At 42.6% G+C, this 15,678-nt stretch overlaps 1 protein-coding gene across 2 annotated transcripts in view; it reads right to left on the reverse strand.

The window, feature by feature from the left end:
- Positions 1-3,940: 3,940 nt before the first annotated feature.
- LOC143220468 (uncharacterized) overlaps positions 3,941-15,678 on the reverse strand; it is an 89,263-nt gene continuing 77,525 nt past the window's right edge. For both annotated transcript variants that reach the window (XM_076446110.1, XM_076446111.1), the window contains 3 exons: positions 8,899-9,014; positions 7,135-7,465; positions 3,941-6,259 (listed from right to left, as the gene is read on the reverse strand). In XM_076446110.1, coding sequence (XP_076302225.1) covers positions 6,053-6,259; positions 7,135-7,465; positions 8,899-9,014 — 654 coding nt within the window. In that variant the 3' untranslated portion in view covers positions 3,941-6,052. The remainder of the gene's footprint in view (positions 6,260-7,134; positions 7,466-8,898; positions 9,015-15,678) is intronic.

Raw genomic sequence — 15,678 nt, forward strand, 5'->3', positions numbered from 1 at the left:
TACGCGAAGATACATACGTGAATGCGTGCGAATTCTGGACAAGAAGCAAGCATGCGCAACGCACGCACCACCCTGCGTGTAACCCCCGAACGACTACGTTCGCAAAACACCCCCGCTAGCAACCCCCTCCATTCATCCCCGTGCATTCAGAGAGGAAATCCCCTCGACTGCGAGGATCCCTCCCGACGAAACCCCCTTAATCAATACTCTGTTCGTTCTCCGCCAGCCAGGAATACCATCCTCGGTGTCCTCCGCCTCCCTGGACCAAGTTTTTGGCACGTCGTCTCCCCGGATACTCTCCTTTCTTCTCCTCTCTTTTCCACTTACAAACTCGATTATATTCCTTGCCGCGCGGGCGTACAGGCTCTCGACACGTTTAACACTGGAAGCGAGTCGCGTTATGTAATTCCTTCTTAATCTCGTGGAGAGATCATGCCGGCATTTTATCATCCCAAATCATTTTGACGGTCCTCTATCAAGAAGTTTTCTTCATTTTCTCGAATATGAAATCGTCCGCAAAAGACGACGCTAAAATGATTCAGTAGACTGCGGATCTTCATGCATTTGTAGCAGAATCGAGCAGATGAAATTCGAAATTGTTGGACAATTTAGAAAATTGGAAATGCCAACCCTATTAACCCTTGGCACACTCGAATGGCAATTCTGAAAGAGAGAGGGAGAAAGAGGCACCACTAGAAATTGCTGTACCATTATCCAAAATATTGTTTACATTATTAAATACATTGACATCTTCGTATCCATCGAATTTAAAAAATCATAGAGAATGGAACTGCTCTCGGTCGGAAGAAATGTTTAATTTTCGAGTTAAAATAGTTCCGAGGGCAAAGAAAGGGTTAAAATCATTCACGGAAGAAATAACATTGAATTTGGTTTCTATTTCGTGCGATCTCATGCAGACAATTTTTATTTTGACGTCGATAATGTTAATTTCTATTGAAATATTTATTAAAAGCTGCGACGTTCGTTTCTTTTTGTATTGAAATATGATTCTAAAAGCACTTTTAATTTTTCCCGAATTTTCCATTTTTCCGTGATACTTTTCCAATTTTTCTTATGCTGTAACCTAGTTCGGACTAATACGAACATTTTAAAAAAAGAATTAGCCAAATCGGTCCAGCCGTTCTCAACTGATGCGCTTACCAACGAACAGCATTTGATTTTTATTTTGCACAAAAGATCCGCAGTCTGGTGACGATTGTTTTTAATATTAGTTGTCTCGTTTTCAGGAAGTCGAAAGCTCGTTCGACGCGATACCTAATTATAGCTTACCGATTACGCGACTGATATCGCAGTCTACGAATTATTAGCCCTTCCACGGGGAAGGCTGAGTATACTTAGGGGTTGAAAAACGTGTCTACAATGCCGCGCCCAAGTATACTTGTATGCGTAGCGAGCGTTTAAAAAAGCTTTCAGCAGCTTGGGGCTCCGAGTGTTTTACCGCGTTTATCAAGATAATTAAGCAAAAAAATATCATAGAAATAAATCTTTTCTATGTCGTTTCACGTACTTGGAATACTGTTTGTTATTTGCGTCGCCTCGGTAAAGAAATCGTGTCGCGTTCGTTGCTTTACAATGATTTAGGGACGAAGTTAGTACATAGGATTCTCTTAGAAATAGGTTCGAAAAAGAAGCGACGATCTATCGGTACCAGGAGCCACCAGTGCCGTGCATGAAAACCTGCCCAAGCTCTGCCATGCACAGATTATTATAGGTTCTATTGATTATACCGTGAGACGAAGTTATTCCTGATATATATTCCGTTATCACGATTAAATTGACAACGATCACGTTGGCTTGACTCTATTTGTTCTCGGATGTATATTCTTCGATACAAATTATTTCTGGTGTGTTTAGATAATTCCTTATTCTTTGTCGCGTTAGATTGCGCAATGTATAGTATTTTTATGTCCGCAGATGAATTAAAAAATAATAATAAGAAGCAAAGAAAGAAAAAAGTAATTTTCCATATCGTGGCACCGACGAGATACAATTTGAAGACTGCCAGCCCCTGTGCTATTATGCACAATAATATGAAACTTGAGGTAGGAATTGTTGATTTTCCTAAAATTCTGCTTCTATACTTCCTAAATCGGCGAACTATCGGTAACATAGGGTGTGACACCCAAATGATACGTGATCTCGTCGGTGGCACCATCTACCGATGATTTTAATGACTGCAACCCCTGCAACACCGACGTGGCCGACTTAGTTAATACAGAGAGGATAAGAGAGTGCTCAGTAACCGACGAGACTGCCAGCCCCTGTGTTATTCAGGGCACCGACGAATAGTATCTCATCGGTGATTAAATCACCGACCAACTGCTGGCCTTATAGAAGATCGAGTCACCGACGAGGTACTTACTGGTACTTACTAGACTGCCAACCTTATGGGAAATCGTGTCACCCGAATATTTCGGTGTTCTCTTACGCACTAACGCACTCTAAGATATATTCTGACTGTAGTGAGAAATAGAAGGCCATCGAGATGATCTCGTCGGTGCAGAAGGCTACTGAGAAATATTTTAGGAAAATCAACAATTCCTATTTCAAATTTTATATGAGACACCTCAGTTTGTGTAATTTAAAAACATTTCATAAACGAGAATTATTACCTTTCACTTTTTTATACATATGTAAATGGTCCAAGAATCGATCTGGACAGAAATATTTTGTTCAGCCTTCTGCTTCAGCCTTCTGCTGTGTCGGACCTTGCTTGTATGTACCAGACCGGTTGGAGCTGGTATTCGGCGTCGATACATTGAGAGGGGTGGTTCATTGAGACCTGTTCACTCGTATTGCCATTCTCTCTGTTCGTAATCCTACCCACGTTACCTCAATGTTTTGCGTTGCCTGGTGGCAGGTAGTTGGCAGAGAAATTCTCTGTTCGTCATCCTACCCACGTCATCCCAATGCATTGCGTTGCCTGGTGGCAGGTAGTTGGCAGAGAGATGGTATTACGTTTGAACACTTCTCACTGTCCATTCCTCTTGGTGAGGACACGTCAGGTATCGGCTCTGACCGGAGCTGCACTGCAAGCATTGTACGCGCCGCGTCACCTTCGGACCAGAGCCTTCTGCTCTGGTTCGCTCTTATTTTTTACTTTGAAAGAATCAGAGCCTTCTGCCTGATTCGCCTTCGATCCCCCCCTAGATCGGAGACTTCTTCTCCGATTCACACCTTTTGCTCCGCGATAATTGCTCGACTTGCGTGCGTAATTTAGTATAATTCCATCGTTGTAAGAAAGGGAGCCAGAAGGAATATTGCATTCGTTCTGGCTCCCTTTCGGGTCTCTTGTGCAGCAACCTCCTCGTGGTGAGACCTGGGCAATCGGTATTATCCTTTATTTGTAAGAACTTTTAGTGTCTTATGAATAAAGGATAATATCGAGCTAATAGCTGCACATTTAATAAATATGTTGATTTTTCAATAAATTCTATTCCTATACCTATTGTCTTTCACAACATTTTGCAATTTTACCTTCCTTCAGATCAAAATATATGTATTATCCAAGCTGATTTGGCCCGGGCGTGAACAATGTCATATATCGTCCGGTTCTATTTAGGTAAAGAGACGGGATAGTATTTCGTCGGTGATAGTATTATAAGGCAATTACAGAATGGGTAAATACTATATCATTCTTCTTCTACTTGACGAATATCTCGTCGATTGTGGAACTTTTACCGCTGTGGTATATCAGATCACTGTAACTTTTACGTTATCCCCGCGCCCACTCGCGCCCACTTACCGGTCCCGCTGAATAACACAGGGGCTGGCAGTCTTTAATAGTATCTCGTCGGTGCTGGCAGTCTTTAACAGTATTTGATTATCACCCGGGCGTGAGCACTCTCATATCCTCTCTGGCACCGACGAGATGCTATTCTCGTCGGTGATCATGGATCTACATATACTGACCACTGATTGATAAAACAGGAAATGAGAGAGTAACGTTTTATAACAATTGTATTAATATCATTTATGTACAATGTTTACATGACGATGCAGAACATAAATCCGCAAGCCTGATGCATAGTTATAATACACGAGAGTTATCTAGTTGAAATCGCTTGTTATATCAGTAAAAAAAAAGAAAACATTTACGTAAAAGATTCTTAACGATAAACGTACGTTGTAATTTACTATAGTACATTCATAAATACTTTGAAATGGAGAAATGGCATAACATAAACTATTTGTTCGTGATTATGGCTGTGTACATTGGACAACTGCGATTTATTTAAGTACATTATCGTCGAATACTATTTCTAAATGCTGAAGAAACGATATTATTGCTTATATTTTACATGTTACGCTAATACAAAACGCGAACGGAATAAAAATATATTTTCTTGTTAATATCTCGGTACCTTTTTTCGATATGTACAAGACTGTAGATAAATCGTGACGATTGTTAAAATGGTGGAAGCTCTTTGTTATTATCTTGCTTATACATTTCTAATTATATCAAAAAACATGTATCTATATATACTTTACGTGTACATTTACTTAAAAATTAAACCTTGTAGAAAAGTATTTACTTAGTCGACTATACATATAAAAGAAAACGCTTAACACTCTTAACAAATCCGTGTTTTCGATTGCGCAACTGCTATTCCAATTTTCAATAGTTTCTCTTACCTCGTACTCAGATTTATAATATTTGTCATGGCTACTAGGACAATGCAACATCTCGCGCGCGCAACGTTCTTTAGCTCCTCTAGTCAGTGCTTTAGAAACAAGATACCATAAACAATCATAGCAATCGTTGTTAAATAGAAGCTGAATTAGTCGAATAAACTTCAGTTTACCATTAACAAATTCTACGCAGATCTCTAAAATGTTACACTACAACTAATAATAAAGTACAGTTACAGTTTATATATAACAAATAGGCACGACTCTGCAATGTACAGGTATGAGCGTATGATAAGAACTGGCCGCGTGTAAAAACGGAAAGTGCCACCTAGGCGTTAAATACGAAATTCGTCGAGACGTGTTCATCTGTTACTGCTAGACTCCGGATATGTTTACGCATTTAGATACGAGATTTTTAAAAAATCTAAGAACATTATTACCTTGTTTTCGATGTAAAAAGAACTATTAAACGATGACATGAATTTTTTTTATCATACGTTTCCCAAAATCTATGCAGAACATTTTTATTTTGCGTAAAGATCCGCAGTGTACTCTATCCAGTACATATACATGTATGTACTTCGACACAACTAGTATGATTTGGAACGTTTCGAATTTCTCGATCTGCTCGTATCCATCTAAGGAGATTCTACTGACTTCGTTCTGCTATAGCCTAAGCACACTCTACACACTATTTTTTTTTATCAAAACTGTGATATTATCGTTGAATTAAAAAATGGAGTGCAGATTAACATTTTAAGAAAAAAGGAGACTGAGAAAAGAACTCGATTCGACTCGGCTATAGCGATCACTATTGCAACACCTTATTGTGAATCTTAACATAAACAGGTTGAATAGAGTTTGTCAGAACCTCCTCCGTAAAAAGAGAGAGAGAGAGAGAGAGAGAGAGAGAGAGAGAGAGAGAGAGAGAGAGAGAGAGAGAGAGAGAAAAGAGAGAAGAGAGAAGAGAAGAGAGTCTATCGCTAAATGGTACATAAATACGATAATAAAAAACAAGCTCTATCGCGTCGACGATATATTAGTACAAATGATGCTAATATTAAAAAAGCGCGTTAAATGTGATCGGTAGACTGCGAATTAGCGTGCAAACTATCATAAGGATAAAGGAGAGTTCGATTTTGCTGATCGTTAAATTATGAATGGCGAGTCGAATGTGAAATTAAAAATGTGTTGACACGATTAACGCAGAAAAATTCGCAGTCTAACGATCAAGCACACCGTCAATACGGAGCGTATAGACCCCGGGTATGAAAGCGAACCCTGGCATTGGTAACGTTTTCATCTCGTTCAATCGTTCAATCGTACAATCGAAATTCTCAGTCTCAATATACGGTTTCGAGGAAGGTCCACACCGATTTCCTCGAATCTTCCACGGACCTCACGTCTCCGGGTCGAAGAAGTCTTGGTCACCCCTTGGCTTGCACTTCTTGCACTTCTTCTTCTTTTTCGGTTTCGGCATGACCTCGCAGCTGCAGCCGCTTCGTACCCTGATGTAGTCCAACGTCCACATCGATCCACCCTCCGTGTTCGCCGTGAACGTCAGACGTTCTCTATGGTGCCTCTTGTGCTCCCCTTTCACACCCTTCTGGAAACAATGATCAACGAACATTCTATTAGGTTGGAGGAAAAGTTCTGGTGTACTTTAAAGAAAACATTTTCATGAATATGCAAAAGTATATGTTTCACCCTGCTGTCCTCACATAATATTGTTTAACCGATAGGCAAATAAAGTATCACACTTTTATTCATCGGATCACTGTCACCCAAAGCTATACGAAAGTGCAGTGTAAGCGAGGAGGACAGCAGGGTGAAGGCGGTAGTATACCCTCGGATTGTAACTAGAAAGGAACTAGAAACATGGGTTTGCGATATTTCGCTTAATGTCTTTGTACGAGCAAATTTTGGGCTGGGAGAAGGCTCATTCGAAAGAGGAAGGTTCACCGCATGGTGCTCTGGCCATCCCATCAGTCGAAAGAAAAGGCTTTTAGAGCCAGAAAAATACATTGAAATCTGCGGGATTTTTTCTCGATTTTTTCCCTCCTTTGGACACTCGTATTATTAGATATAAACATAATCTCGTTAACCTCATGACCAGAGCACCATGCGGTGAACCTTCCTCTTTCGTATGAGCCCTCACCCAGCAGCCCAAAATTTGCTCGTACAAGAACATTAAGCGAAATATCGCAAACCTATGTTTCGACCCAAAATCTAGTAAGATTCTAGTCTCTTTCTAGTTACAATCCGAGGGTATACTACCGCCTTAGTATTATTCAATGATATAATTTCCATTATTTCTAAACAACTTGTTGCCATCTTTCAGATAACCTGCCAATTCCCGTTTCCCAATCACTCGCTGGCAACATGCGTTTGTTCATTTGAACAGAGTTGGCGAAATGCGAGACGGACGAGGATTAACGGAATACAAGACTAGGTGTCTGCGAGGAGATTTCGAATGTGTACCTTCGGTCCAGAATTCTCGATGATAGCGTAAGTGTACGAGAACTTCTGCACACATCTGGACTGGTTACTGAACTTCCGGTCGATGAACCTGCACGGCTTGTCGAGGACGTCTGGCCTGCAGGAGTACTCGAAGAACCTCTGAGCGTTCTGGCCATCCCGATAGAGCTGGACGTACATGTCGTCCCGATTTCGACCGCCGACCGGTTCCACCATTTCCAATACCGTAGGGCAGCAATCGACTGGAAGCCCGTCCTCGCCTCCTTCCTGTCGCAGAATCATGTTCATCTCTCGATAAGTCATCCGCTTGGTCGTGTCGTCCGAGGTCTGCGTCCTAGAAAGTTCACCGCGCCGCGCCGTGGCGGAGTCAAGGGAACAGAAAAAAAGAGAGAGAGGCATAGATCAGACAAGAGACTACTTCTTCTTCTTCTTCTTCGTTTCGGTACAAAACGAAATCCTTCGGGGTCCTTCGGGGGGCGATTCGAGGTTACCATTCGGGAGGGCAATTTAGGGCCTCCTAGAAGTCAGGCCCCCACTCGTTCAATTCAATCATTTCAGCAGTTGTGCCAAGTTTGTGCTACATTGCGCTCGAATGTTAAAACTATAATATAAAAAATTGAGAAAAGTGATTCTTCAAGTAGCCCCCCACTTCTCAGTTTTTTCAATTTTCTCTATTTGCCAAGTTGTGCTAGGTTGTACGAAGATTGTGTTCAAGTCTTACTTTTAAATAATTATTAACAAAAATAAGCACGACTTAGCACAATAGAGAAAATTGAAAAAAAAAAACAAAAAATGGGGACTGCTACTCAAGACATCGTTATTCTTAATTTTTTGACTTATTTTTCATATTATATTTAGTTTCAGCCCTTAGTACTCGAGTAGTGAGATAGAGTCACCACTAAAAATTGCGATACCATACATATATCTAATAGCTTGGTAGCTAATCAATTACTGAACATTGAGGAGTTATATCAATTTGATATCCATAAAATGAAAAAATTATATAGAATGGAATTATTCTAGCTAGGAAGAAATGTTTAATTTTCGTATGTAGCACAAACTTATTGTTAGAGCAACTGTTGAAACTCTATCGAATTCAACAAACGCGTGGGGTGGGGGGCAGGGGCAGAGTGAGAGAGGGTGATGCGAACAGAGAAGAAAAGTGGAAAAAATCCGGGGAACCGGAACACGGTTCGATAGAAGACATTCCACTCGTGCCGGTGACTTAGCGGCTCGTGTCTAAATCGCGCGGTAGAATGCAGTTCGTGGACTAACGCATGGTGGGGAAGGAAAAGGGGGACTAGAAAAGGAGATATACCGCTTGTGTAAAACGATACTTCGGCCGATTCCGTATTCGCCGGGCGAACGTAGTCGCGCGAGTCATTAATAATAATTAAGACAGGCTGACACTCGCGGTAATAAATATTGAGCAGGCTTCGCCGCGACGCCGATGAGATATACGGGCTCGCTCGCCGGCACTGATTGAAAATTGAAATTCTGCAGGTCGAAACGTGTCACGCGGCTCACGATAAACTTGCTATCCGTGCGAAGGTTGAACGGTGACGAGGTATGCGCGCTGATGTCCCGATACCGCACGCGAAACAGAGATGTTCGCGATACTTCTGAACTTATCGCTACTTTGTTCTACGGGTTGTATCCTCCATTCAGGGGCTCTTGCTTTTTATGACTTCTTTTCCGTGAAACTTTCTATCAACGCCTATTTGTAACATTTTCAGAATTAGAGAAGAAAGCCAGCGCGCAACTTACCAGCGAGCGATATGTCCTCTGAAAGGATGTTCTCTGGTCCGACGAGAAGAGAAAGATAATGTCAGGTTGTTGGCGGCAACAAGCCGCGGACACAGGACTGCGGTCAGCCAAACCACCTGCAGAAAACACAAAAAATTAGTACTAGGCTACGGATCTTGAGAAGCAGGAAGAAAATAAAAATTTATCTCATCCCTCGATGACTTCTTCACGTTGAAAGAAACGTTACAGTGTTCTTCAATTTTTCTAATCCATTGCTGTTTCACATGTCTTTATTAGACTGTACATTTCAATCGATAGAGTTGAAAGACTCCTCCGAATGATTCTGTTTTTTCCTGATTTAGGGGCGAAACTGTCGAAATCGAAGCTGCGCGGAAAAACGGGAGAAAAAGTGAGGAACGGAATGCAATGATTTGGGAACGGAACCGAGAGAGAAGTTTGGCGGCGCAAAGTGACTGCATTCTTTCGAGAGTCATCGAGAGGGTGGGTCGAGGACCGCGCGTGAGAAAGTACCGGAGGTACCGGATCAGTATTAACGTGCAATAAACCACTGTGTTAGTCACGCACCGGCCGACTGCAAACTACGTGTGGCGCATGAGCACGGGGTACACGCGTTTACGGAGGTGAAAACATTAATTCGGCTTATAATTTTTATGCAAAACAGGCCTCGCGGCGGTGTTCTCCACTCGCCACTCGCTTCTCGCACGCACCTCGTCTCTCCTCTCCTCTCTCACCTTTCTTACCCTTTCTCCGCCACGCTTTCGACTTAATTGCGGAATATATCTTGTCGCTAGAAATTAGAGGTCAGATAACGCTTCTCGTCCGTCGTTATCGGCTGTTTAATTCAATTTTGTCGTCCTTACCAACGGGAAAGCCGGACGAGCTAACAAACGCGCGTGTTGCCCAACGATTTTCCATCGTGTCGTGTCGTCCGTAACATATTATGTAATGGCTAATTAATTACTGGGCAGGCGTGTTAACGACGCGAGAATTAATACTCTTTCAAACGAAACTACTCTTGCCGGCGCGGCGTGCTGGCTTTTTAGAAGCCAGAATACCAGGCATCGAAATAAATGTCTCTCACTTATACAGCAGTGGACAAAAGTTTAAGGACGCTCTAAAAAAGACGATAACTATTTTAATATTGTACTGTATCATTTGAACTTTTTTGGGAAGCTAGAGCGATTAGTATACTACAGGATGTGAAAAGAAATTTTTCCAAAAATTGCAATTGATCGGAATTGTTGAAATTTTCGATATGCCCATATGAAAAAATTGAAAATGCAACTTTTCGTATTTTTTCAACAATTCCGATCAATTGCAATGTTTGAGAAAATTTCTTTTCACACCCTGTAGTAAACAAATTGCTCTAGCTTCCCAAAAAAGTTCAAATCGCATAGTACAATATTGAAATAGTTATCGTCTTCTTTAGAGCGTCCTTAAACTTTTGTCCACTACTGTATTTATTCGAAATGTCCGTTTATTTTATTTTGCTGATATATGCCCGTATGTATTTATGAAATTATGTAAATAGTCTAAGTGAAAATTTAAAACAAAATTGAGAGTATCAGTTAAGAAATTCAATGTAATGTTTACGATACTGTCAAAAACTACTCGTTAGATTTAGCGTTGATATCTGACTTACTGTTAGACCATTCTCATAATCATGGGCAATAGAAAGCGGAGGGAAATATACTTTTTACGCTAACAATAAGTGTATGCCATGCAGAGTACTACATACGATGATGCAGCATACTTGTTCTTCCAAGTTCGAGTGAACTTTCGTTAAGAATCACGCCGGTCGTGCCGAGAGACTCGTTTCGCAACGAAGACGCGGACAAAAGGGTTAAAAGTGCGGTTCGTTCACGTCGCACAGGAGAGGATAGAGACGGAAACGGCGCGGCGTCGCGGTGTCCAGAATAGCGAAGTCGGTTTCCGGAGATTTATAGGAATGGGACAATAAAAGATAAGTCGGCGCTGGTGCCGCTTAATTAAGCCATCGTTCGTCAGGGTGAACGGTTCACTGACTGGCGCCCAGCGTACGAGGAACTCGCGCCTTGATGGGACGCGGCGTGTAGATTAAACGGATATTTACAGACAACAGGCCACACGCAGGCTTCTCGGATTCTTATCGGTTACTTGCTACATACATACACAACATATAAGCCAAAGGAATTCTCGACGACGACGACGCGACGACGTGATTTTAATCGATCCGCGAACACTCGCGTGTACCGCACAACGTCACGGTGACTCGACTCCAAACTATCAATGGACATTGACGGGCCAATTTCCGGAGGATCTGCTCTTTTGTTCGGGCATCCTATACCTTCCAATGACGATAGAGACGTTTAAATCGCAGTCGATTTCACGGGAAGTTCGCTTTCGCAAGAACCAAGAACCAGTTAACAAGAATCAGCAAAAAATATGAGAATGAAAGGAAAAATGCTAAGTTGCCTGGATCCTTACCCATTCTGTTAGGTTCTGAGGAGTATATCGCCGGGGTCTTGTCCAATATATCAAAGATACAAATATGTATAAAATATTGTAAGAAAATGTACCGTGTTGCAAATGACCCTTTGATGTTGAAGCAACATTAAATAAATTAATTAAAAAAGAAAGAACCAAGAAGACACAACAGGAAAAGTATTAGGTCGTTCCATTTATTATTACTGGACTGCGGAGATCTTTATGCGTTTATGTCGAAATTGAGAAGATGAAATTCTGCGGATTTCATGACAGTGAGAAATCGTTGATATACTTCGGGGTTCACGCTCCTCATTCGGACCCACGTACCTCGGCAATTTGAACAAATCGGCCGCGATCTCGCGTCTACGATAATCAGGCTGGACCTCGTAAGTCCTCTCGATTATTATTGTCAATTCACCGGATAAGGATTTATCGAAGCGACCCGGAACATAAAAGAGGCTCGTGAAGTTACAGCGCTCGCTCGGATTGCAAACTCGTTTCGGCCGTGTGCGTACCGCGAAATGGCGTTTCCCCTAAGAGAAAAATATTAGCCGATCGCTCATATGTCACGATGCTCGAATGAGGAAGACTTTTGTGGGGATTTATAGGGCGCGTACTTTCAAATCAGTGCACGGGGTGCGCGTGTCGGAATTCGTTGAAACGAAATTGATAACAATTCACCTACTCCATTCTTCGCAATCGGTGAAAGTATAAAGTAAGGAGCATAACTACAAAATTTAAAATTGCATGAACATCCGCAGTCTACTCGTAGGAGATTTCCTAATAAAAAGAAACCGAGAAGACTTTTCAGGTTTGTTTCTAGGAAATCAAGCTTGTTAATCCACTTTCTTGAAATTCGTCTATTTAATTGAAAATTGCATAAACATCCGCAGTCTATTCGTAAGAGATTTCCTAATAAAAAGAAACCGAGAAGACTTTCCAGGTTTATTTTTAGGAAATCAGGCTTGGAAGCTGGCGCAGGTTAATATTCGCAACAGACTTATTGCTAGCCCCAGCCACAGTTTACATTCAATTACCCCGTTATCGCGGACTCACGTTTCCCCGTATATCGGATTACGGTGGTTCACCATCGGCTTGTCCACCTTGCTCGAAGTTAATGGCCCGTTAAGCACAGATCATCTCGCGTTATGTCGCAATGCTGTACACCTTGACCAAGTACATTGCGCCTCGGTGACTCTCATTGCTTATACATTGTACGTACGATGTCGAACAGTTGCTTTTGGTGGACGGGACACAACGTCCGTTTCAACCCATAAAATACGCCATTTGTCGCGCGTTCCCCGAACGGTTCAAGCATTAAACTTTAAGGAGCAGTCGAGTCGTAAAAGAAAATTTATTTCTCAATTTTTACAGCGACTCCCATTGTGTCCCCGATCCGGAGGACAATTTATTTTTCGATTTCCGAATGATTTACAAACGTTACGATACACCGGGGTTATTTCGTTACTAAATGTTTGAAAGTAAAGTTTTATGGAGACTGCAGAATAAATTTCTTTCATTGCGGATCTTGTTATCAAGAAAATCGAACGTGGGAGACGTGATCGACTGTCACGTTTGCAGATCTGAAACGCGTTCTTTCGAGGCGCAAAAAATTGGCCACCCTGTCCTAAAGATTGCAAAGTAGACGACTGGCCGGAAAATGAACAGTTATCGGAGCTTAAATATCCAGAACTTTTCGAGAATAGGAAATTCAATGTTCAAATATTTTGCGAAGCCATTGTAGACGTATAGATCGTGCTCTCGTGTGGGTATCTCACGTGTCCGAGACACGCCCTCTTTTAGCGTAGCGGTACAGCCTAAACAGATGCGAGGACACGCATAAACTTGCGTGTCGCGGGAGATAATCCAACGATTTTGAGCCGGTAACTGGGAACACAAAGGGACGGTGTGCTAGGTGTGCACACGCGTGTGCCGCGGACGGGCATAAACAATTCGATAAACCGCGTCCTCCTGATAGCAGCTCTGCATCTTTGAATGTTATCGGTCCACCATGCACGAGGGTACCTACATATATCGGAGACACAGCTGACGTTCGAACGCGGCGGATATCGGAGCACGGACACTTCGGTGGCTGTGTACCTCCTGACAAATTTCCTGTTCAACATTTTGCTACCATCGACCGCTTTAATTTTCGATCCGGCCACGCATGAATTAATCTATATGTATAATCTATACGGGATGTGCTAAACAGTTAATTGCCGTTTAACGGCGACAATGCAAGCACACGAACCCCATGCCGTGACATTTTCTTTACAGTCACAAAAATGTCGTAGAACAGAGAACAAACCTGAAAAGTCTTCTCGGTTTCTTTTTATTAGGAAATCTATTACGAGTAGACTGCGGATGTTCATGCAATTTTCAATTTTCTAGACGAATGTCAAGAAAGTGGTATAAAATACAATCTTAATTTCTATAAATTCTGTCGAATTTTATATTCCATCCACTGAGTATTGCAGAGAGTATCAGATAGTAAAGCGAATAACGAGAACTTTAGTACCATTGTGAGAAAAAAAAGACCCTTAGACACGTAGATATGTACAGTGAAAGGTTCAACAGTTTTGAAACATTTGCTTTCGAACGTCTTCGGAGGCTACCTGACCCAAAACCTTTGAACCGGATAACACCAAAAACAAATTCGATTCCGAAGCAAAGAACACGCCCTGTTTAGAAGCGTTCAACTCTCAGGGTGCACGAAAGTGTTTAGCACCCGAAGGGTTAATTTCAAAAGTAACAGAGAAGTCACGTTCGCGTCGCAGTTCTCATTGTTAAGCAATTTCAACGTTGTTGTTAGCGCTCGTTCACCGGACAGGTCACCCTGATCGTTTGGTAAACGTTCCCGCGTAGAAACGATCGGGTAGTTAAACAGTTCGAGAGGGAATGTATATCCGTAACCATGTTGCCGGTGAATTGGCTTATCGCGAGAGCAACCGCGGCGCGGATTATCGAAATGGCTGCCGCCCACGAGGCTGGCTCGTTAGCATCCTTGGCACCTTTCCGTCGCGGTGGTCGGCGCGGCGCGGCGCGGCGTCGCGCGTCCGTCGCGACCCGTCCCGTACCAGGATCACAAATTTTCAGGTCAGCGGAGCTGGAATTCCGGATGATGGATAGCCACGATTATCATACAATGCGATACGATCGGAATAATGGTAACGCTACGCGGCGATATTCCCGATTTTACTGCGCCGCCGTAGCTGGAGAGCTGGAGGCGGTGGTTACGAGCACGGGCATGCGGAGCAGACATTCTCTGCCACGATTGGTCGGCATATTTTCTATAAACCGTTCACCGGTGAGCCGCGATTGGATAGACCGATGCCGCTAATTTATTGGTATATCCGCGAGAGACCGAGGCTCCGACTCTCCCGTTGCTGAAACTGTGCCGTTAGCCGCCGCCGCCGCCGCCGCCGACGCCGACGCCGACGCCGACGCCGACGACAACAACGGCGGCGTCGCGCGTCGTAACCAGCCCGAGTCGGTACGTATCGGTAATAACGACGCCGCTGATTTGAATATCGGCGTCCGCGAGAGAGGCTCTTTCGAAACGCGAGGAAAAATTTTTACGCAACCCACCGCCCCGACTACGACGACGCCGCTCGTAACGTGAGAAAATAGTGGCGCCGGTAATTGGAGCCTTCAGCAGCGCGATGCACACTGTTCGCCCATCGACAACGACCGTATTCTTCAAACCGTATCCTTGAAGCCGTTTTGATTTATCGACCATTTATCGTTTGCTGGCTCTCTATGTCAACAATTAATATTCTTTCGCTCGGTTTATCACCGTTCACCGTATTCTCCTCTCCCGTGGCTCGAGGGTGAGAACAATCTCGTTGCGCGAGAAAACATAAACATAGCTTTTAGACATAATTCAGTTGGAAATAAAATTTTGAAGATGTCCACCTACGTTATCGCAGCCGAACTCGTTGAACAAACATCTGCATAGTGTCGGACGTGCTACCAGTTCACTAAAATTGTATTATCTAAAACCGAATAATCTCCTATCTTCGAAGGCAAATTTTGTGTTTGTCTGTTGCATAGATAACGTTAACGGACGCTGCACGTCCGATATCGTAGATCAATATTTGACTAGTAGCAGCAGCTTTCAATTTAACTTGAAATTAGAATTAGTAGAAATTGCATTTTGCCTATCTTGCCTATGTCATCGTAACTCAATTAATAACGTAGTATTTACAAGCTTGTTACCGATAGCATCTATAATTGATAGTTTCCACTATAGGTCAACTGTCGTTTCGTGTAACTGTTCGTCGAGGAGTTCAGCTTTGCTATTCGTACAAGTTG

The sequence above is a fragment of the Lasioglossum baleicum genome, chromosome 2 (genome assembly GCF_051020765.1).
Source record: "Lasioglossum baleicum chromosome 2, iyLasBale1, whole genome shotgun sequence".
Classification (NCBI taxonomy): Eukaryota; Metazoa; Arthropoda; class Insecta; order Hymenoptera; family Halictidae; genus Lasioglossum; species Lasioglossum baleicum.